The sequence below is a fragment of the Cheilinus undulatus genome, linkage group 13, assembly GCF_018320785.1.
Source record: "Cheilinus undulatus linkage group 13, ASM1832078v1, whole genome shotgun sequence".
Taxonomy (NCBI): Eukaryota; Metazoa; Chordata; class Actinopteri; order Labriformes; family Labridae; genus Cheilinus; species Cheilinus undulatus.
The window spans coordinates 33,682,068-33,706,881 of record NC_054877.1 but is presented as its reverse complement, the minus strand read 5'-3'; the positions used below and the strand labels follow the sequence as shown (position 1 = coordinate 33,706,881).

Here is a 24,814-nt window from a genome sequence, read left to right as displayed (position 1 = left end):
CACAACGTAACACAACGTAACATAACACAATGCACCGTAACACAACGTAAGATAACGTGACACAGTGTGAATTATCCAAACATGAATTAACCAAGTGACTGAACACAACATGACTTCACAGAACATAATGTGTCACAACGTAAAAACATAAAGTAACATATGTTGTTATAGTATAGTGTGGTGCTGTATTATATCATACAATAGTGTATTGTATTGTACAATCTAGTTGTATTGTTGTGTTACATCTTAACACATCTTATCGTATTGAAACAATTGTATTATTGTCATATATCATTCTGTATTGTATCAGTTACATAGTATCATATCATATTGTATCATATTGTATCATATCAGATATAATATATCTTTTGATATATGATATAATGTTTATGTCATATGTCATAACACGATATGTGACATACAAATATCATATAAATTATAAAACAACATACAGTGCTTAACAAATTTATTAGACCATGACCCAAAGTAAGGTTTATGCCACAGCTGCATCATTAAGTGCTTTAATGCAGACTCTTTCATTTTCAGTGAGCTCTCCACATTTTACCATTTTGAACAGGAATGAGGAATTTCAAACAGAATTCACCTTTGAATTCAATGGAAAAAAAAAAAAAAAACAGAAAAAAAATCCCATTTGTAATCATTTTAATGACCAGGCTGCATCTCTGCAGTTTACATTTATTGGTCTGTATCCAGTAATGTGCAATAAACACATTTTAATTACTAAATGAGACTAAACCTGGCAAAACTTGAGAAAACCTTGAGAAACATTGTAATGCACACAAAATCCCTGGGGTTTTCTGCCCTCTACAGTCAAATTTGGGATATAACTGTCCTGTGTGCTGTCCATTTCAGACTTTATGTAAAAACGTATTTAGAACAAACAGTTAGTCTCAGTGTGCCTTGCTTCCTGTCTTAACAATTGTGGGCCGCCAGAAATGTTTCTGTGGGCCGCCATTGGCTCATGGGCTGCACTTTGAGAACCCATGATCTAAACAGTTAATGCATGATTTGCTGGTAGCTCACAGCGTAAACCAGGTTTATGTTAGCTAGCACACTAGCTTGCCAACAGTACCATATCCACCATGTCACTAATATGGCATTCATTGAGGATGTGAAGTGTCCATTGTTCCACGTTCAGTTCTCCAGTGTTTTTAAGTATTCCAGTAGTTTACTGCATTTGAGTATACTACTCAGTGTGAATGCACTTTGCGCACTTATGCAGTCAAAGTGTTTAGTATTTAAGTATGCAATTTAGGACAAACTTTAAGTATTGTTTACACAGACCTTAAAGAGAATAGAAAGGGTGTAAACATTTTTTTATTTTTCATGCAAACTCAAACAAACTGGTAAAAAGTATGAATCTATCCACCTTTGATTGAGAGAAAAATTTAACTTCTTTTTCAGATTATACCGTTCTATCTCACGATAAACATGAAACATCACCATCCTTCCTGCATGTCACAAATGATACCAAACATGTTGGTCCATCAATATTAGACTGTTAAATTTGACATTATTTGTGAAGCAGTACTGAACCTGCAGTTATAGTCAAACATGCTCCACCTTTAAGAAAGACAAGTAACAGCAGCAGCAGCTTTGTGACTATTGTGGAGGGGTTCATGCGACAGTCCGCTCGTCATAAGTGAGTCTGTGACTGAGTACAAACATACCATGACAGGGCCTGCAGGTTACTCTCACATCACTCAGAACAGTCACAAAAAGAGCTGTAGTGTGTTGAATGAAAAAGGTCAAAATAAATCTCCACCTAAGAGAAATACATTGAAGTTTTTTTTTTTTCATTATTTCAACACTTTTTCCATATCATGTATCTTAAAATGACATGATGTGTTATTTTATTGATTGATAGCATCAAAATGTACCAAAACTGTGAAAAACTTCTTGTATTTCCGAAGACAAGTGAGTAGGAGAGGAATGAACCCATCAAGAATGGGAGTCAAACTCCTACACACAGTCTGAATTGCACAAAATCACCAGCAATATTTTAGTAGTGCATTTGAAATCTTGCTACAATGACAATCCTATTGAAGATGATATGTGAACCCACAACAAACATTCAAAGTAAATAAAATACCTTAAAGAACTAAACTGGATCTATCTCACAATAGACTGTTAATAAACCTGATACATGTTTAACTTTTGAATCCTGACTCAAAACCACATAGAACAAACAAATAAGTACATTAAAGGGCTGTGACCAGAGGCCTTTTTTGTGCTGGAAGTGCTTATTTTCAATGCAAACCCAAGCAGTCCAGTGCTTTTCAGCGCTCATGATCCCCTTGACGTCAGATGTTTTTTGTTGCTGCACCTACAGCGATCATGGTTTAAAAAAAAAAAAGTTAAACTTTAGAAACAGGGCAGTGCCCACCAATGTTACTTCTCCCTCACCGACCAATCAGAATGAAGAAGGGGCGGGATTTATGATGTCAGCATTGTCAAACACTATTGTGGAAAGAAAATAATCTGACTCATCTTCTAAAGGGTGTAATTTAACAGGTCTGCAGCTGCTGATTATGTCAGGAAAGAACTCCTTTACTTTGTTGTCGTAATTTTGTGTTGATATTTCCTTGAATAAAAGAAGACATTAAGCTATGAGGCTATTAAAAATAACTTTATAGATAGTACAGTTGAAGACAGAAGTCAATTTTTGTAACCTAACTAATCTAAAACAGGTTGGGGTTGCAGCCAGCACAACAAAAGTAGCTGTGGTAACAGGCCTTGAACAATAATATTGATTATCACAGGATTATATTCCAGCCACATCATCATTATCTGTGGTCTTTATCAGAAAAAGAATAATCACAAAGATCAAAAAAGTGGCTCTGAGCTATTATAGTGTAGGTTGTTCATAAATCCTCATAGATGATATTCCATCATATTTGTACAAAAATGTCCCATTTTCAGATAAAGGTGACAGTTTCACAAATGTTCCTGCTCCTTTTCTGTGGAATCGTTTTGAACTCTGAGTCTAATTTACATACGCTCCTTCACCATGCTGTTTGTGAAAAGCTTGTTCTTCTGAGTCTGAGGAGCGTGAATGTCAGCACACGTGGCCTCCAGGAGGAAGCGGAGTACCGAGAATTGAGGTTCGTCTCTCCCTCACTGTGTTTTACCACCTGCTTGTGTCTCTGTGTCAGTGTCAAATTCAGTCAGGCAGCAGTAGAGGAGCTTCTGTGTGAATCTGGTGACATTGGCTGCAGGAGGAGGAGAGGAACAGGAGAAAGAGGAGAGGTTATAGGGATCAACAGGAAAAAGGGGTCATAATTTAAGAGGAAAAAACAATAGTGAAAAACTGCTATAATGAATGACTACATGCTGGGTTTGCTTAGCCAATCTTATGATTATGATAATGTGGAGAAAAATAACTTTGCACAAAAAATAATTGAAGGCTGCCCTGGGCTTCCATGGCCTCAAACCCAAAACTTACTGTTAAGCCTGCGCATGAATTTGGGCCTCCTCTCCTCTGGTAGGTAAATCGCCACATAATAGACCGGCAACCCTGAGAGCGCGATGCCTATTCCTATGAGGGAATTGATGGTGTCTGCGTACAGAGGGACGATGACTAAGAACAGGCTGCACAGACAGTAGATGAAGGGGAAGAACAACGTCAACTATGGAGAGAGAAAGAGACAGAAATCTGATAAGATTATTAAAAAACACACTCAACTGTGTTAACATCTTTTGTTATAATGTTGCTTCAGACAGTAACTGTCTGTGAAACCACTCACTGCTCACCATATGGTGGTCCATAAAGGGTTTTTTCCATTTTTTAATGATTACCAAATTACAAATGAGCATTGACAGGCGCTGTCAGCAAGCATGTATGTGCAGTTTTTGAGCAGAGCCTCCATCCCTGGGATAAACTTTATAACCATTTAGTTAAATGTATAACAAGTGTCTGACTAAATTAAAGGGTTTTGGATGGAGTGACAGTTTTTCATTATGATACTCAAAGGCAGCAGATGGCCTGCTGAATGTACAAATAAATGAATTGTGGCACAAAAATGTGTTTTGTCATTTTTTACAAAATCAGTGTTATATATTTATTAATTATTACACTGAATTGGTTTGTGACAGTATTATATAGAGAATGTGAAGTTTACATCACATTGGAGGCACCTTCTTTGAAGCAGAGGTTCCCAAACTTTTCAGCCCACGATCCCCAGAACAACAGTGTCAGTGACTGGGGTCACCACTGTCGCTGGAGCTGATTCAACCGTAGTCCCACATAGCTGTACACGTTCAAGAACAGTTGTGTGCAACTAACTTTTTAAGGATTTTTAAAACATATCTTTTTTCAGCATAAATCTCAGCTTATGACTATGGCTTTCTTACAAATTTATCTTAAATTGAATTTATTTCATGAATATACACAGCAAAATCGCCAGTGTTAGATTTAACACTGAGAGTGTTAAATCTAACACTAGAAAAGTGTTTATATGTGTCCACTCTTTTGAGTGTTAATTTAACACTTTTCATAGTGTTACATTTTTTTTTACACTGAACAAGTGTTACTCCAACACTGTATGGTGTTAAACATTTACACTGGTGAACACTGAGTAGTGTTGATAGTACTCTACACTGGTGTCAGTGTTAAACAACTCTAACTCTACCCGACTACACTTGACTGGTGTGTTAACACTAAGGAGTGTATTACAATTAATTTCACTGGGTGTAAAATGCTGTGGCTTTTCAATGCCCCTCTTCCACAAACCCAATAATTAATAGAAACAAGACTTGTAAGTTTGACAAATTGTGTGTAGAATATCAGATACATGTGCTCTCATTGATTGCCTCCTCACATTATGAGGTAGGTCATAGCAATCATGGAGAAATAAAACTGATTCAGAGTCAGCACTTGTCCTCAGTTGAAAGACACTCTTTCCACAGATGTATGTGAGCCGTCACCACAGCCAAGACTTGACCAACCTGGAAGACAACTACACTCATGGTGCAAAAGCATTTAACATCAAAAACTTAAGAACTAAAGATATTTCAAGAAACATGTGCAAGTGAATCCCAGCAGTGATTCTTGTACAACAAGCAACATCTAAACACAGCTAAACATCTAAATGCATCTAAAAAATCTGAAACACAGTTAAACACCCTGCACAAAGGCATGATGGGAAAACCCTGCCCCCCAGCTTTGAAATTGCAGTAGGTGGGGCTTGGATCAACTGACTCTCTCCAGTGTTGGACTAACACTGATTGATCAACACTGTCAAATAACTCCAACACTGAAGACCATTTACAGTAAATGGAGTTAAAATAACACTTTGAGTGTTAAAATAAACACTAAAATGTTTAACACTGAGAATTCAACACTCCAGTTTTTGCTGTGTATTTGTAAACGAATGGGTAAAATATACAATTTCAAATATTTAAAAATGTTTTTTGTTTTTTTAAATGCATTTTGCACCCCCCCAATCTCTAGTCTAAATTTAACGGAAGATGCCGCAGCAAAAAGTAGACTTTTGAAATTATAAAAGGAAAAATATCCCTTTATACTATAAAATATCATGCCATCCCCATAGAAACTGCAGTATTATGTATGCCTTTACTGAGCATTTAAGCAAGCAGCACCTTCACAGGCCTGTGTCTGTCAGGCTGGGTGAAGCGCAGGTAGATGAGACCGGCCACAGACAGACCCACATAGAGCCAATAACTGAAGCTGAAATAATTGATGAGCTGAAACACGTCCTCCACACACAGGAAGATCAGACCCATCAGCCCCTGCAACACAACAATGAAGCACTCATTATTCAGAAGCATTCATGAGACTATTTTTAGTTGCAGGAGGTGTATTACTTAAGGGAATATGATTCATATTAAGAGTTAAGTGAAATAGTGCTAACATTGAACAGCAGTGCAGGTATGGGTGTGAATCGCTCCAGGTGGATTAGACTCAGACTGTCTGGAAGGTGGCCCTCTCTGGCCCCAACAAAAAACAGCCTGCATGGTAAACAACAACAAAAAGTTAAAGACAACAGACTCATATGATTGCAGCTTATGTCAGCTATTTTTTCAGTTTTCCCTGATTACCTAGATGCAGCAATGATGGAAGCATTGAGCCCTCCATAGCAAGACATGGCCACTGAGATAGGGATGATCCACTTGAATGGTCCTAGGACTGCATTTCCAAAAGTCTGGGAAGTCAGATCAGTCAGCATTATTAACAACCCTCTGGTGTGTGTGAAGACATTTTTAGAAGAACCTTTCAGTAGCTCAGACCATGTATTTTTAACCTTTCAGTGACATAATGAAACCAAATTCTACTGATGTCAGAGAGCAAAACCTTCGAGGTCGTCTGTTTCTGAGCAGAGCAGGATTATAATTAGCAGCAGGATGAATTATCGTCTTAGGTGTGCCTTACCACAGCGACGGCATCACTGGCCAGCAGAGAAGGCATGTCCAAAACAACATAATACGCCACATTAGTCAGCAGGTAGATGATGGTCACTATGGGCATGGAGATAGCGATGGCCAGAGGAAGATTCCTGCAAAAACATGAGCAACACAAAATGGTTACTGATTCACCCGACATCTGCAGTAAACACTACAGGACATTTACAAATTTATTTACTGACTTTCCAACCTTTACAGCTTGTGTCTTTTCACTCATGCAATTCTTCCATTTCAAAACAAATACAATAAATACACTGGCCAAGGCTGTTGTTAAAATTACCCCTGTAAAACAACATGTCAAATAAATATTTGTAATATATTTCCAAAAACATTCATCTGACCACTTAGGGGCAGCAGAAAAAAAGTTTTAAACACAAGGAGCAAATCATCACCTCACAATATAGCTAGCATCCCTGCAAAGAGGCATGGAATATACAATTATGTAGCTAACAGGAAAGCAGATGGATACATAGCATAAAATGCATGCCAGTAAACTAATACGGAGCATATGTTTATGTAGATAGCAGGCTAGCAAACTGGTACATGTCAACAAATTAATGGCTAACATAACATAAATAGTTTTAAAGCACAATGCATATTTAAAGCAAACTGGTAGGGAGTGCTAACATGCTTGTAAAATGTAAGGCCTATGGAGCATAAACATTATACTGCTAACATACAAGCAAACTGATGAAGCACAAAATTATAAAGTAAAGATGCTAAAAAACTGGTATTGGGGATAGATTCATACTGCTAAAATGCAAGCGAACTGATGGAGCATAAACTGATACATTAACATGATAGCAAACAACATAACATACTAGCAAACTGGTAATGCGTAAATCTAAACAGTCATGCTAGCAAACTGATGAAGCTTAAATCTATATAGTAAACATGCTAGCAAACTTATGCAGCATATCCTGATAGACATGCGAGCAAACTGATGAAGCAAGAATTTATACGGAAAAAATGTTAGCAAACTGATGAAGTGTAAATTTATATAGTAAACATGCTTGGAATTTCCCCTTGTGGGACTAATAAAGGAATATCTCATATTATCTTAGCAAATTTATTTAAAAAATGTATTCAATAAACATGCTAGCAAACTGATGTAACATAAATTTCTACAGTAAACATGCTAGCAAATAACCTTGCAAAGCAGATGGATACGCCCCACTGTCATTTTCTACCAGCAACAACTAATCCCTGCCTGTAGCTATCATAAAATCATGCCGAAGCAAGTTAGGGGGAAGCATGAAAACATCTTTTCAGCAAAGGAAAAGCTTTCCGTGTGGTTCTTTGCTCTTTATATAATAAAGAAATGTGGTCCAGTTTTGACAAAACTGTCACTATTTTATCACTTCACTGGCAGCAGCCATTGCTACCATCTTCCAGTACAACTAAACCCATCCATAGCTATTGCCTTGTTCTCCTCAAATGACACTGATTGGTCAGGTCAGACCTGGCACAGTTGTCTCAGATTGGAGCTTTGAAAGATAGATCTGCCTTATGGCCGACATTGAATCTGGCCAATCCATCTGCTTTTCAAAGTTAGATGATTGCTATCCAAGCTCAAGTCCACTCACCATTTGCCAACTATAAATGGTTGAAGTTAGGTCTAAGGCATTTAGACCTGATTTTATCCAGCTTTAAACCATATTTCGGTACTGAAATCACTGTATTTGTTGTGTGTTTGTGTGTATTACCTTTCAGGATTCTGAATCTCCTCAGTCACAAAGTTGAGAGTATCCCAGCCAGAGTAGGAGAACAGAGCTGAGTAAAGAGCCAGAGCAATGGCTCCTGGATCCGTTGAGGAGCCTTCAAATGGACTCTCGAAGCTTTTTGATTCTCCTGCACACAGACAGTCAAAACTTTAATAACATGCAGCCTACATACATAAGTTTATGTTTCCTCTGATGCATTAATACTGTATGTTATTGTACCTGTCGATGCTTTCAGGATTCCTACAATAATGATGAGGACGAGGGCCATGAGCTTGGTGTAAGTGAAAATGTCAGTGACCAAGGTCCCCCACTTCACGTAGGCACAGTTGATGAAGATGAGCATGCCTGGACAAACCAGAGGAATCATAAAAAACACTTATCTGCGTGACGGAGATTGTGTTGTAGCTGAGTCGTATGAAGCTGGAGGTAAAGAAAGACCCTTAGTATGTCTGATCTCTAACCTAAATACCACGTCTGCTCACAACGTTCCTCACAGCACAAAGCCAGACTGCAAACCATGATGGTATTTATACAGCGCTGTCTAACTATAGCTGAATGCAGTCTCACACGCACAGGGTTACTGAGTTTAAAACTAGGATGGGACAAATGGATAGCTAAATATATGCTTGTACTATATCATCAGTCCACCACTTTATTGGAAGAAAAAAATACTCCTTTTTAAAGAGTTTTTAACTCTAAAAACAACATGTCAGCCTCTATGAAGGACACCTGCAGTGACATTATACTTTCCAATAATTTTAAATGTTATAAACTTAAAGAAGACTTTCAGTTTTGACACTGGGAGACAGTAAATTTAATACACATGGACTAGCTAACAGGACTTCCTGTTAGTTAGCCCCCCCCCCCCGACCTTCTAATCGGCCCCTTATGGTGGAGCATAAATAGAAGAGAGTTTTTCCTGTCTGTATCTTCCCACAAACAAACACTCGTCATGAAATAAACATTTATGTTATGTGAAGAATAGGGAGCATTTTGGGGTGCTTGTTTAGCTTAGCAATAAAAAGTTAAAAAAAAAAAAAAGACTCAATAAAAAAAGAATGTGCTTCTTTATGACATGAAGAACAGATGCATGTCTCAACAAATAGGATTTTTTTCTGGATTGTGAACAATGGTGGTTAGTGCATTATTCTTCAGCGGGTGCAATTTCTCAAACATAAACTGTTATCTAAATCTAAAGGCTCATTTATGCTCCTTTTACGTACAAAAATACATCAGGATTTTTTAAAAGACAGAACCACCACTGCATACAGTCTCATACACAACTATCTTGGGGTGGATGTTAAAAAATGAATCCACTAGAGTTTTCTCTCTCACACGGACCTAAACTACGTCGTTGTTGCTGCTACATCTGTCGCTCACCCAGATGTGCTCATGGAGCTCAGCAGAAGTTTAAAGCACTAAGACTTTTTCCTACTCATTCATTCATCACCATCCCTTCATATCATTCTTATTTCCATTCTTTCTTTTCGCTCTGGTGATCAGCTGATTATCAGCATTCAGTCTCTTACGTACTCAGCTAATCGGACTCTGCCACAGCCTGGTTTGACCAGTCATCATGGACATGTCATATTTTATATCTGTAGTCCTCTCTTTCAGTCCTCTGACACTCTAGTACTGCACTGTTGTTTTTTTGGGCAAGATTGTTGTTTTTGTATGACCAATTTGCTCTCTGAATATCTGTTCTATTCTGTTCACTGTGAAAGAAAACATGTAATCTTGACAGCCGTGCCAGTTGTTCCATCACTTTAGAAGAAAATTGATGGCAATTCGCTGCCAGTTTAAGTGGGAAAACCCACTGGAACAACCTAAAAAATGTGAGATGAGCCAATCTATAGTCCTTTGTTTACATGTGTTGCTTGATTCATATTATATTTTGACAACAGCCTGGTACAGACACGCCATTCAGACCTCAGGGTACTGTGTTTAAAGGGGGAAAAGGAGATGATACGTCATCTTTAATGGCTGGCAGGTGCTGACAGATTACCAAGCATTACATACATTATTTATTTATGTTTATCCTACTAGATCAATCTTTCACCTCTCAAAGTTTGGAGTTAGAATACCCCAGTACCCATTATTAATAAGACCACCACTTGCTGAACCTTCTCCTCACACATTCAGACACAGTAAATGTTTCTTACAGATGCAGGCTGCTGCAATAAGTCGTACAGCTTGAAACGGCTGCTGGCAGGTGGGATAGAAAGCCTCCACCAAGTTGTTGGCCAGTGTCAGAGAAACCACCGCCTGGCTGGCGGGCCTAATCAGCAGGATGGATGTCCAAAGACGCGTGAAGGCCAAGAGGCCTCCAAAAGACTCAAAGATGTAGGCGTAGCTGGCTCCAGACTTGGTGATTGTGGTCCCAAGCTCAGCGTAGCACAAAGCTCCAAACACAGAGAAGATCCCCCCAAAAACCCAAATCACCAGCGACAGTCCATAAGATCCACTGTGCATGAGGACACCCTTAGGTGTGACAAAGATCCCAGAGCCGATCACGTTTCCTACAATGAGGCAGACTCCATTCATCAGAGAGAGCTCTCTCTTCATCCGCACTTTCTCTTCTTTTTTTGGTGCTTTTATAGTATCAGTCGTTGCCTTCACACTCTGGCAGATCTTCAGAAGAACGACCTTTATGGTCTGCTTCAGATCCCTCATGGTCCAGTCCTTATGTGGAGATGACAGGACAAAGTTAAATGGGAAACTACTGATGTGACAATTTAAACACACTGTTGTCCTATCACTTATGATTTTATTTTCTTCTTTTCACATAGTGTCTAACTCTAGATTTTAAGGCTAAGCTAAAAGAAACAAAGAGCTAGAATGTCTTCTGTTGATGCATCTGGAAAGGAACAGAGCATACTTAAAGTATTAATGTCAAAAAAGACACGAGATTTAAAGTATAAAAGTAAACTTACTTTATATGCTCCTTAAAATAAAATCAACAGGTGTGTTTGTTCCTCTGAGCATGTAGAGTCGTCCTTAGGTCACTGTTACATTGGTGAGTCAGGAAAAGCGACGGCTAACAGTTTAGTAACTTCATTTATCTGCAGCTCCTAACTTCTTTAACTCATGTTCATGCTGTTCAGCCCTGCACACCTTCTTCTTCTGTCTCCTGCTTACCTAAGCTGCATCACTTGCTCTGCACAGTTTCTCTGACACTAGGTCTAACTGCTTTCAAAGTCATCACTTCACATGACATTCACAGCATCCTGCATTTGTCAACTCAACAAATACGCTCCACCCAGTGGTCGCTGGAGTATCATTATTCAGGGGGCATAAGTCCTCAAACAGGAACTGCAATGTAAACTTGGGCTTACTACAGTAGACTCTTTCAAATCCTAACCAGTTTCAAAACTTGGAGGACTGTATAAGGACAGTTTCAAATAATCTTTAACATTAAATTTTTTTGACCTTACACTCTACAGGACTCAGCCAGACCATGAGGCCTCACTCAAGCTGTTTGTATCAACAACTTCACAGTGGAAACTCCAGAGACACGAAATTGCATAGAAACTTGTGTGATCTATTGAGACTTTAGAAGAAAAGCAAACATTAAGAAAAGTCGATTTCATCAGCGGGCTTTCTTGGTTTGGGCTCTGTTTAGCAGCAAAAATAGAAAGCTTGGCAACATCTGGCTGGCTATGCAACCTGGTCTGCTGGCTCCCATTGGCTATTGTGGTTATTTGTTGTGCTTTAACACCACACTCAACTCTGCCCTAAAATTCACCTTAAATGTTAGCACCATGCTAACAGCTTTAGCTTGTTAGCATGTATATATATATATATTTTTTTTTCTTTTTTTTTTTTTTTTACCTGAATAATAATCACACAAAAATGGCAAAAATAGGCTAACAGGTGGTACATTGGGATTTAAAATAATGCACAAATGGGTTAAAAGTGGAAAATGTGTTTAAAGTTGCAAAATTTGATTGAGATGCAAAAAAAAAAAAAGGCTCAAAGTGGCAAAAATGAGCGTAACAAATATTGAAATGCAGTTAAAATTGGTTAAAATATAGATTAAATGGGCAAACTGGCAAAATCGCTTGGAAAAAAGTGATAAAAGTGGGTTAAAATGTAGCAAAAGTTTGTTCAATTTGGCAAAAAATAGGCATAAACGGCTGTAAAAGGGGTTTTACATACTGCACAAATGGGTTAGAAGTGGCAAAACTGTGTCTAAAGTTGCAAAAAATTATTTAATAGAAGCAAAAAATAGGTGCAAAGTGGCAAAAATGGGTGTAAAAAGTGGTTAAAATGGTTAAATGTGCCAAAATAGGTCAACAGAGGTAATGATATGCAGGAAGTGGCAAAAACTGGTTATTACAAAGCAAATGTAGGTTTAATTTAAAAAATGGGTAAAAATGGCAAAAACTGTATAGCTGATGAAAAGTGGAAAATGGTCATCTCAAAAATGGGTGGAAAAGGTGGTTGAAAGGGCTTCCACTGTGGCACAGTTAAATAATCAACATCAGGACCTAATAGTAGTAGCCAGGATGGTAGCACCAATGTTACTGATCCAACCGGCCTTGATGCTATCAATAAGTTACAACTGTTGAGGACCCATTCTCTGGGGTCATCGGGGGCCCTACCAAATCTGCTAACACATAATAATTTCCATTTATAGGATACAGGGTTCCATCACAGCTGCTGTAATTTTGACTTGGAAAAATGATCTGTTTCACTTAAGCAAAAATTTAAATGTATTGGAATAAAAAAGATATACAAACATGCCAGCCAGCATCAGTTTTCCAATCACATTAGAAGAAAAAAATCACAAGACCAATTCACTGCCAGTGAAAGTGGGCACGTCAGTGGAAAATTATACACCAAAAAATAAGTTAATACCTTCAGGTCACCTGATTGGAAAAAGTTACAGCTTCATTTACTTTCTGTGTGCTTTTTGGCACCTATAAACCAGTAAAATGTAAATTAAGCTGACTTAGCCCTTAGTCTGCATTTATAGCTTAACTCATATTTTGACCAAAGTGCTTCATTAAAGGTGGAAAAGAGAGATGGCATGTCAATTTTTAAAGTTTAAGTAATATTTCTCTTCTCCAAGGTTGGAGTGATGGCACTGCAGTACCCTTAGTCAACAAACCCACTACATGCTGAACCTTATCTCACACATTCATTCAAACACAGTAAATGTTTCTTACAGATGCAGGCTGCTGCAATAAGTCGAACAGCATTGTACGATGGATGGCAGGCTGGGTAGAAAGCCTCCACCAAACAGCTGGCGAATGTGAGGGAAATCACTGCCTGGCTGGCCAGCCCAAAAAGCAGGATGGATGTCCACACATAAAGGAAAGCCAAGAGGCTCCCAAAAGACTCGAAGATGTAGGCGTAGCTGGATCCAGACTTGGTGATTGTGGTGCCCAGCTCAGCGTAGCACAAAGCTCCAAACACAGAGAAGATTCCCCCAAAAACCCAAATCAGCAGCGACAGTCCATAAGATCCACTGTGCATGAGGACGCCCTTAGGTGTGACAAAGATCCCAGAGCCGATCACGTTTCCTACAATGAGGCAGACTCCATTCATCAGAGAGAGCTCTCTCTTCATTCGCACTTTCTCTTCTTTTTTTGGTGCTTTTAAATTATCAGACGCAGCCTTTGCACTCTGGCAGATCTTTTGGAAAATTGCCCCTATTTTCTGCCCCAGATCTCCCATGGTCCAGTCCTTATGTGGAGATGATAAAACAGGAATTAAAAGACAAACTAACTCCAGGTCTCACGGCTGAGCTTAGAAACAAAGAGCTAACAACACCCGGTAATGAAGGTCAGCATTATGTCTGCATAGATGAATGAACAGCAGTTACATTTGTCCCGCAAAGCTCCCTTGATGCGTCCAAACAGGAAGAGAAAATACTTACTGTCTATGCTTATTAATAGAAAATCAACAGGTGTGTTTGTCCCTCTGAGCATGTAGAGTTGTCCTCAGGTCACTGTTACCTTGGTGAGTCAGGCAAGGTGACAACTACCAGTTTAGCTGCAGCTTTTGCTCATGTACGTGCCTCTCTCAGTCCTGCACACCTGTTTACCTCTTTGTATCACTTTCCTGTACCCCGTAGTTGAAAGTAGGTGTAACTGTCAGGCATCAGTTAACACGACATTCACAGCGTCTTGCATTTGTAAATACTACAAACACACTCCACCCAGTGGTCGTGGGAGCATCAGTCGTCAGGTGGTGCAAATCCTCAAAGTAAATCCACACAAAGTGCATGATCTATTAAAATCTGATCCGAAGTTTAAATGTGTGTGCCTGTAAGCAAACTTCAACTCATGCGTACGAATGTTTTAGAGGCAGAGGGAATTTGACGACAAATACACTGAGGTACTGCCATGCCTGCCCTGTGACAGACTGGTCCCCCCCCCCCTCGCCTCGAGTTGCTGTTTCTTAGCAGAATGGGCATGATTGATCCCCATCCACCTGGCATTTTAGGTTCTCGGGTGATTGTAAGACATTAGCTATAGGTAGCCTCTAACAAGAATTTGACTTGATAATCCTCCACACTTCAGAGATCCATCAAAATAAGCTTCCTTTCCTCAACACTTTCCCTATTCACCCACTGTCCCTGTTCAGTACTTCCACCTGTCTATGTACCTGCTCCACAACCAGCTTCCTTCTTTCCTTTGTTTGCCTGAGCACAGCCCCAAGCCTATGCGCAAATAGGCCTGCCGCAGCTGGCAGAGTGTTTTCCTGAGAGATCAGCTGTTCTGTACATTTCGACTGCCGAGTAGCGGCTCTGTTTGAGAGCACAGACAAAGGCATTAAAGCCATCTTCTGTTGGTGGTGTAAAATTAATGGGAGGCCTGGGTCTCAGGTGAAATAGCACTGCTTTTATCATTTTTTCCACCAACCACTGAAGTGTAGAAACGGGCCCCAAGTGGGCTCTCAATTCTGGTATCAAATACCTGGTCCAGCTGTGTCTGGTGGGGAGTTTCACCAGTGACTTGCTGCCACTGATGTGTCCAAGGGGCAGCAGTTTAGGTGTGTTATATGGCATGATGTGGTGCTTTGGTGCTGGTTTGTTTTGGCTATAAAGCACTGTGTTAAAAATAAACATTAGTTTGGGGACTTGGGTCTAAAGGGACGGATGATGTCAGATGGTACCAGTGGACCAGCTCTTTACCCTTGCAGTACTCCTTGAGAGTATGGGAGTTTGTTCATCCAGTCTGCATGTGTTTGTTGGACTTGCAGAAGGCTTACGATCATAGCCACGATCTCAAGGGGCAGCCAGGAGAAGGAAGGTTTCCTGTTTCGGGGACCTCAGAATTTGCTCTCTGTTTTTTACAGATGACATGGTTCTGTTGGCTTCCTCAGCGGGGGATCTCCAGTAAACACTTGGATGGTTAGCAGCTGAGTGCAAACGGTCAGGATGAGAGTCAGCTCCTCCAAGTCCTAGGCCATGGTTTTCTGCCTGAAAATGGTACATTGTGCTCTCCGGGTGGGTGGGTCTCTGCCTCAGGTGAAGGAGTTCAAGTATCTCAGGTTTTTGTTCAGGAGTGAGGGTAAAGTGAGTGTGAGGTTGACAGTTCAGTGTCAGCAGTACTGCAGGTGTTGTGATGGTCCATTGTGGTGAAGAGGGAGCTGAGCCAAAGGCAAAACTTTGGATTTACCAGTCAGTCAACCTCTCAGCACTCACCTATGGTCATGAATTCTGGTTAATGACTGAAAGAATGAGATCGCAGATACAAGTAGCCTGAAATTAGTTTTTCTCTAATCAGGATGCCGTCCGGACGTCTCCATTCGGAGGTCTTCCATTCTTGTCTGGCTGGGAGGAGACCTCAGGGAAGGCTCAGATTATGCTGGAGGGTTTGGTTACTCATTGGAATAATAACATGCAAACATGACAACGAGCAACAGCTGTCAAATCACATTAAAGGAAAAACTTAAGACCAATATCAATCAACTGCCAATCAAAGTGGGCGTGTTTAAACTGAAAATTTGAGAGAAAACAAAATTAGGTTAAGTAACTGGAAAAAACTGCACGGCCTCTTTCACTCGCAACTGGCATACTTCAACCAGAGAGTATTAAACGTTCACAGAAATGAGCTATGATTGTTAAACTTGAAGGGGGCACACTGCGTGGGTGTAGCAGACCTGCCCCTTTTGTCCCCTGCATTTTTCTGGCCTGTAATTCCAAGTTGGATAACGTTAAATTCATTTTAACAAGTTGGCGCTCATATTTCCGAGTTGCGTTGAACACACCATGGTATATAGGCTACAGTGCTGCATGTCTTTCCGTGAGCAGAGAGCACAGACAGTGAGACAAGTGCTCTGACTCTGGATGCCATGGGGAGGATGCAAGGTAGGTGAACTGTAAGCAGCGCTTAATTTGGGCCGGATCCCGACAGAACAAGACCCGGCACCTCTCAGATCGTGACCGGAACACCGGCACTTATTTGATTAGACCCAGCGCCGGGAGGCGGGTGCATAATACATTTCTGCCGGCGAGAGTGTAAACATAACATTGCGTGTTAGTTTTCTGGTGTGAAGAGGAGTACTGACTGTGTGTGACTGTATGTTGCAGCCTATGGGTAGGCAGGCTAAACAAAAAAAGCATGATATCAGCCTATCACATCCTGACTTGTGCGCAAAAGCATCATATCGGTAAACAACCGACCAATCACAGACAATCAAGCGCTATTTTCAAAGTTAACGTTAGCAGCAAGAGTTAATTTCAGCTAACAAAATGGACAAACAGACATTTTTGAAGGTAAAAGATAAAAACAGCAGTGGCCCAGAAGTCATCAGCAGCAGTCGCTGGAACAACATTTGATGTACCTGCAGACACTGAGTTACCGGTCACCTGTAGACAGCTGAGAGAGAGAGATGAGATGAAGAGTTAGCAACACCCGTTAGCAGGCTGCTATCACTGGGTACCTGAATCACAGTAAGACAAACGGGACAGCCCTGAGAGAAAAAGGCAGCGGTTCATCCATGTCACAGTGTCACATACTGCTATATTAAGGTAAGACCAAGTTTAATTATAAATTTGGCCACTGTGCCTAAACATGAGCTCTTTATTTTCGCTGACACTCATTATTTTTGGAATGCATTCATAGCTTTATTACGAGATAAAAACAAGCTGTCAGCAGATCATTCAGTGATGCCTGAAGTGTGTGAATTCTGACATGTGAGCAGTGCACGGCTGTAGTTTCAGCCTTTCTACTGTCTGTTTTGGCATATGATTAACGTTAGTCCCACACAGCTACTAACGTGGGCATGTGTGCTGTGAACTATGGAAGCAGTCCACAGATCTTTTAATGAAAAGGCATTAAGATGAGAGACAGAGGGTCATCCATGACCAGCTGATAGAAAAGTTTAGTTTTAGCAGACAAGCTCTGATTGGATAACAGAGTAATATCTGCTAAATACTAAATGAAGTGACAGGTACAATTTCATAAATAATTATTTCAACTGAATAAGCAGATTTTTGTGTTGTGAAAGTTTAGTCATGTTTATGCTGAGAGTGGCTAGATGAGCTGGTGGTGATTTGCGCCGTCCTTGGGATTTGACTGACAGCTGCCACGCAGAGAAAGTGTGAGGGACAGAGACGTTCTCTGTCGATGTGCAATTTTACCTGCTTCTCTGCAGCAGATTCTTTCTTTGAATCATTTAGGTCAATAGGTTGTTTGCAGTCACATGATCTTCTTGGCCCATTTTCCACAAGGCACTGATTTTTTCGTGTTTTGATGTATTCCGTGACTTTTTTGTTTCCCCCTTACCACCAGAACAACACCCAGTCTGCTTTCCGGGACCTGAACATTTACAAATGAAGCACTGACTGTATGGTTTGAACGAAAGCAACGTTAAAGATCCACTGAAGTGAAAGTAGCTGTTTTTGGCTAGCTTCATGTTTGGAATAGAAACACTCTCCACAAGTTGTGCTCTAAATTTCACTATTGCTTTGCACATAGCCTATTTATTTATTTTTAATCTGTATTATTGCAATAGAACGAGAAGGGAGATGGCAGTTCACAGTAAATTTGACATTAATTTCCACAGTTATTTCATCACTAATCTTCTTAATCTCTACTCTAAATTTAGATTTTCTTTGCATATATTTTTGTCTGTATTGCTATTGAACGAGCAGACAGAAGGCAGTTGTGAGGGATCAGGACAGGGACCAAGCAGTAGCAAAGACTGTCATGGAGAGGCTTCACAGGTGAGGAGAGATTATAAGGAAATGGTTGTTTGGTGCAACTGAATGGGAGAGGATCTTTCAACAAGTCATTTAATAAAAATCATCTTGCCCCTGAACAATCTGTCCCCCTCACTTCTGAAATGAAGGCTACACTCCTGGCACACTGTATCATAAAAACTCACTATTTAGTTTTTTCGAGCAAATATTTGGGCATTCAGACCAACACACACTATCAAAGTTTAGCCAACCTTTTCCTTTGTTTGCATTTGTCCTTTACCCTTGTGCTATTTGGACTAAAGCCTAGTACAGCCGTTTCATTTAGGTGAATAATAGGGTAAAATTTGTCTACTTTTAAGAAAAGGTACTCTTTTTCCTCTTGAAGCTAGGATTGACAGCACCCACCTTTCAATATTATGAACCCACATGATGCTGAACCGTATCTCACACACTCATTCAGACACACTCAGTGATTCTTACTGAGGCAGGCTGCTGCAAGAAGTCGAACAACTCCATACGGCGGATGACAGTTGGGGTAGAAAGCTTCCACCAAGTAGTTTGCCAATGTCAGGGAAATTACCGCCTTGCTGGCCGGCACAAAAAGCAGGATTGACGTCCACAAACGGATGAAGGCCAAGAGGCCTCCGAAGGACTCGAGGATGTAGGCGTAGCTGGCTCCAGACTTGGTGATTGTGGTCCCAAGCTCAGCGTAGCACAAAGCTCCAAACACGGAGAAGATGCCCCCAAAAGCCCAAATCAGCAGTGACAGTCCATAAGATCCACTGTGCATGAGGACACCCTTAGGTGAGACAAAGATCCCAGAGCAGATCATGTTTCCTACAATGAGGCAGATTCCATTCATCAGGGAGAGCTCTCTCTTCATCTGTATTTTACCCCCTTTATTTGGTATGATTAAGTCCTTTTCAGATGCAGCTGGTGCACCCCGACAGAGCTTCCCTGACATGACCCCCTTCTTCTGCCTCAGATCCCCCATGGTCCAGTCCTTACGCAGAGATAATAGAGCAGGAATTAACATTTAAAACACGCTTTAATCCATTTACCAAGAAGAGATTTTCTGACCAACTTTTATTTAAACTCCAAAGAGTTAAAAGCACCCGGGAATAAAGGTCAGCAAAAGCTGAACACGTGGATCATAGTTGAGTCATTCTATAATTAGGGGTACATTTCATGTCCACAGGTTGTATAGACAAATTTTATAAAAATATTCACCTCAAGCAATGAAGCAATTAAATATCTATTAGTGCAGTTTTTTTTTTCGTTATTTAATACAGGAAAAGCAACAGGCTCCAGAATTTATTTGGCTAAAAATTGAATGTTAGACTGGAATTACCTTTTTTTTTCTGTCCAGTTTGCTAAGGTTCAGGTTTTGTTCTTCAAAAAACACAAAGATACACATTTTAATAAACTATTTTCTTCATTTTTTTGTTCAAGAAGAGTCATTAAAACATAAGAAAGGTATTCTATTAACTTTATGACTCATTAATTTTAATTAATGAATTCACTTTTTGTGTCCAAGAAATCTATGTCAACTGTGTTACCAATAAACAAATATTACATAAGCATGTTGAAAGACTCCTAATTCAGTATACTGTGGATTTATGTTGAAAAAAATATTGATCCCTGATAATAGCAGCTGACAGAAAATCCATTGTCAAGCTTAAATCTTGTGTTTTTAAGTCAGTTAGAAAGAAAACTTCAAAATCCCTGGTGAATAGACACAAGACCTTTTGAACATATGTTTTATCAGATGTGTAGTATTTTGTTTGTTTTCTGTGAAACAACTTTTGTTCATAACACAGTTGACAAAATAACGTATTCTATGTATTTTTTTATTTAAATATTTAATAAATAGTTAGAGAATAAGCTTGGTAATTAATACATTTAGAACCTTATGGGGGTGTATTGTGGAAACAACAATAATATTTATCAAAAAAGTACACTGATTTCTTCACTTTTTCATTGATATGGAATGTACCCCTAATTATAGAATGACTCAGTTACATTTGTCCTACAGAGCTTTGATGATGCATTTAGGCATGAAAATAATGCACTTTATCTGTACTAATCACAACAAAATTTCACGAGTTTTAAAGTACAAAAGTGAACTTACTTTATATTTTCTCTATTAGAAAATCAACATGTGTGCTTGTTCCTCTGAGTATGTAGAGTTGTCTCTAGGTCGCTGTTCTTATGGCGGTGAGTCATGTACAGGAACCAGTTATGTAGATTTAATTATCCACCGCTCTCAGCTCATGTACATGTCACTATCAGTCCTAAATACCTCCCTTTTCTGTCTGGTGTCACCTTAGTTGTCACTTGCTCTGCACAGTTTCTCTGCACCATGTGGTGGACAGCAGGTGTAACTGCATTCAAAGTTATCACTTCACATGACATTCAGAGCATCATGCATTTGTAAATGTGTCTCCTCTCTCACCTAAGGAAAGATTTACTCAGTCAAACTAACATTAGAAAGTACTGTACAGGTAACAGAAACTTCTCCCCATAGAATTTACTCTTTAGCAGGTAACCAGTGTTTCAAAATAAGAACTTAATTTTACCAGCATCTGTGTAGCTTAATGCAACAGGTATAGCTATAGTTAGATGACTAAAGCAATAACCTTGATGTTCACCTTACTCTTAGGGTGTTTTCACATTTGGGGCCTGGTCCCGGATCTGAATGCACTTGAGCCTATATGTAAGGCAAAAATGTACATAAAACACTGTTGCCATGGCATGAAATATTTGTTTTCAATATTTCATCACCATGAAACAGGAACTTCTGCTGGCAGGAAAAATTTCTACAGCTACAAAACATGGCAGAAAAAAAATCCCAGAGTGTTAAAACAGCATATTAAACATAGAAACTTGAAGTTTGTTGTCCATGTACTTCATGCCAGGACCTACTAAAAAGCCTCTTGGAACTGTTTCATGAAATCAACAAGAAGTCTGCCATTTTGATATTTTGATAAAAAATGTAGGTCAAAGTGACCATTTCCAGAGGTCCTTCTTGGATTAACTCCTCCAAGGGGTTAATCAGAGCTGCTTGAAATTTGCTTTACTCCTAAAAGTGACCTTTGTGTGAAAAAGTTGTTTGGCTCCTGTATAAAACTCAAAGGGCGTGGCCGTGGCAGCTAGTCAAACTTTGATGTCACAAAATGGCACAGAAATTAACTTTATTCCAAGATAGCAGAAAGCAAAAATAACCTTATCCACATCAAAATTGGTTTGCAACATCCTAAAATTGTCCACATGCTCTCTTAACAAACTCACGTCTGCACCTACAGCTGTTTCCATGGTGACCAATTATTCGCCATGAAACAGGGAGTACTCCTTTCATGCACTGAATATTGGGGGACTAAGGCCATTGAAAATTCATTTTGTTACGGGACTTGTCAGTGGTTGTGGATAAACGGCTCAGTGGTGCCCCATACATTTTATTTTAGAAATCCAGTCCTTGCAGCAGGTTTGATTATGAAGGAGATTATGATATTTGGCATGCATATGCATGATGCCAAGGCTTACAAAAAGCCTCTTGGACTCATATTGCCAAATTTAAAAAATGTCTTTCATTTTTAATTTTTATGAAACAACACTGGTAGAAGTGGACATGCCCTGGCTTCATTCTACAATGTAAAAGTTAGCATGGAGCTAAAAAGACTTTGTGGGAAAAATGTGTTTAGCTCGTATACAAAACTTAAGAGGCGTGGCTCTGGAGGCGTGTCAAACTTTGATGTCTCGCCATATAACAGGAAGTTACAGTTATTAAAACATACAAGGTGAAAACTACTACAAGTTACCATTTGTCATTTGTCATGGCACCACATATTGATAAGAACTATTAAAACCTGCATGACATGACTCAGTAGGATACTGTGGTGGAGAAAGGGATATGATGTGCCACGCTTAATCAAAGCTGCATAACATGCATTATTTATTTATGTTTATCATGGTTAAGTAGTCTTTATTCTCTCTATGTCTGAAGGAGCTGCACCCCAGCACCCCTTATTAACAAAACTGCCACCAAATTTATCTCACACACTCATGCATACACACACAGTGTTTCTTACAGAGGCAGGCTGCTGCAAGCAGTCGTACAGCATCATATGGCGGCTGGCAGGTGGGGTAGAAAGCCTCCACCAAGTAGTTGGCGAATGTCAGGGAAATCACCGCCTGGCTCGCTGGCTCAATCAGTAAGATGGATGTCCACAAACGGATGAAAGCAAGGAGGCCTCCGAAGGACTCAAGGATGTAGGCGTAGCTGGCTCCAGACTTGGTGATTGTGGTCCCAAGCTCAGCGTAGCACAAAGCTCCAAACACAGAGAAGATCCCCCCAAAAGCCCAAATGAGCAGGGACAGTCCGTAAGAGCTGCTGTACATGAGGACACCCTTAGGTGAGACAAAGATCCCAGAGCCAATCATGTTTCCTACAATGAGGCAGATTCCATTCATCAGAGAAATTTCTCTCTTCATCTGCATTTTCTCTTCCTTTTTCTGTGCTTTAAAGTCCTCATCGGATGCAGCCAACGCACTTGGGCAGATCCGATGAGACACAACCCCCAACTTCTGCCTCAGATCCCCCATGGTCTGGTCCTAATGTGGAAATGAACAAGAATTAAAAGGGAAATTACTGACGGAACATTTGAAGCACAGTACTATTTTATCACTTGGGCATGATTTCCCGAAATTCTTTACTTTTTAAAGTCTAGCTAGGTCTCAAGGCTAGGCTATAGTTGACAAAGAGCTAACAATACCCAGGCCAGCAAATGGCCAAACACATGGATGATACAGCAGTTTCTTTTGTCCCACAGAGCTGTTTGTCGATTCAGACAGGAACTAAACATAGCTTCTGAAGTGTAATATTAATTCCAAAAAAACAGATAAATGTTAAAGTATAAAAGAAAACTTACTTTTTTATGCTCACTTGTAGAAAGTCAACAGGTTTGTTTGTTCCTCTGAGCATGTAGAGTCGTCCTCAGGTCACTGTGCTCCTCTGAACCAGGTACTTACACAGGCAGCTACAGGATGGTCGGTGTTGCAATCCCTGCAGCCCAGCATGACCACAACGAGTGTTTTTCCACCACCATTCACACCGCACTCTCATGTTCACCCCTTGTGCTATTTTCAGAGACTAGAAGACCTCGCTGGTGCCCCAAGGGAGCTCTTAGCAGTGAAGACAGAGGGAGTCAGGCTGCTTCTGGGTCAACATACAGTTTACACTCAGTTTATTGTATAATATATAACAGATTACTGTTTTAAACAATGCATGACACGATCCCTCAATGAAACGTATTTGGCCCAACAGATGCCACAACATCTGTCATTCAGAGAAGTTGATATCCCATTGGAGAGTTATGAGACATTGATACAAAGGAAGGCAGACCAACCCTCCAATATTAAGATGGCATATTTTTGAAGATGTTTTGCATCTCATCTGGCCTTTTAATCTAATATTGTTGGTGAAGCTGTGTCTCTGTGAGTTTTGTGGTTCAAATTGTGTGTCTTGATGTCTCAATTATTTTTGCTATTGTGTTATGTTTCTCTTTGTCTCTTCAAGCTTGCAGTTGTTCTTTGTATCTTTGTAGCTGTCCCGTTCCTCTTTGGAAAGCTTTTTCATCATTCTGTGGTTGTTTAGTATCATTTGAGTTTCTGCTATTTGATCTTTTATCTTTTAAGCTCCTTTAATGATTAGTTTATGTTCTTTCTGGCATGTCTTTGCATATCTTTGGTTGTTTTGTGTATCTTTCTTGAGTCAATTTATTTTATTGTGTCTTTAAAAGATTTTGAAGAGAATCTTCAAAAGATTGGAATTTTGAATTGCAATTAATTTCAGAATCTCTGTAGTTCATGTCAATAAATCACATCATTTTGTATGCTGTTTTAAAAATTCCTCTATTTTGCATTCAAAACTAGGTTTGTATCATTTTGGATTTTTCTACTGCCATAAACTATGAGTAATTGATTTTGTTGTTTTTATATTTAGACTGAAGATTTTACAACTTGACCATGGTAAAAGGAACTTGTTAAGGATTAAAAAGGAAGTACAGTGCCTTTTCAAGGTATTCATCCCCTTGGATAGTATACCCTTTGACTGATTTTATAAATCAGTCATGTTTAATATAATAAGGTTTTATGACAAATACACACACACACACAAAATGAGTGCTTTATTTTGAGATGATAACAGATTTCTACAAAGTACTGTCAATTAAATAAAAAATATGTAATGTAAAACAAGTGACTGTATAAATATTCACTCCATCAGGTCAATATTTAGAAGATGCACTACAAATTCTTGTCACTAGTTTTCATTATTAAAAAATATCATTGGGTCCCAAGGTCAGACAAGTTGAGAACCACTGATCTGGAGTACATAATTTTACCAAAGCATTCAGAGGATCTGGAAAGCCCGAAGGTCAACATTGGATGCTCATGATCTCAGGGTCCTCAGGTGGAAAGGCGTGAAAAA

At 39.5% G+C, this 24,814-nt stretch overlaps 1 protein-coding gene across 1 annotated transcript; it reads right to left on the bottom strand.

Moving 5' to 3' along the window:
• Positions 1-1,320: 1,320 nt before the first annotated feature.
• On the bottom strand, positions 1,321-23,367 carry LOC121520758 (Y+L amino acid transporter 2-like). Its single transcript, XM_041804365.1, has 10 exons — positions 23,256-23,367; positions 22,416-22,938; positions 8,388-8,513; positions 8,151-8,295; positions 6,413-6,536; positions 6,082-6,185; positions 5,895-5,991; positions 5,623-5,772; positions 3,467-3,650; positions 1,321-3,233 (listed from the first exon to the last, which is right to left on the bottom strand). The coding sequence occupies exons 2-10, from the start codon at positions 22,927-22,929 to the stop codon at positions 3,139-3,141; spliced, it is 1,539 nt and encodes a 512-aa protein (XP_041660299.1). The 5' UTR covers positions 22,930-22,938; positions 23,256-23,367; the 3' UTR covers positions 1,321-3,138.
• Between the last annotated feature and the right edge of the window lie 1,447 nt (positions 23,368-24,814).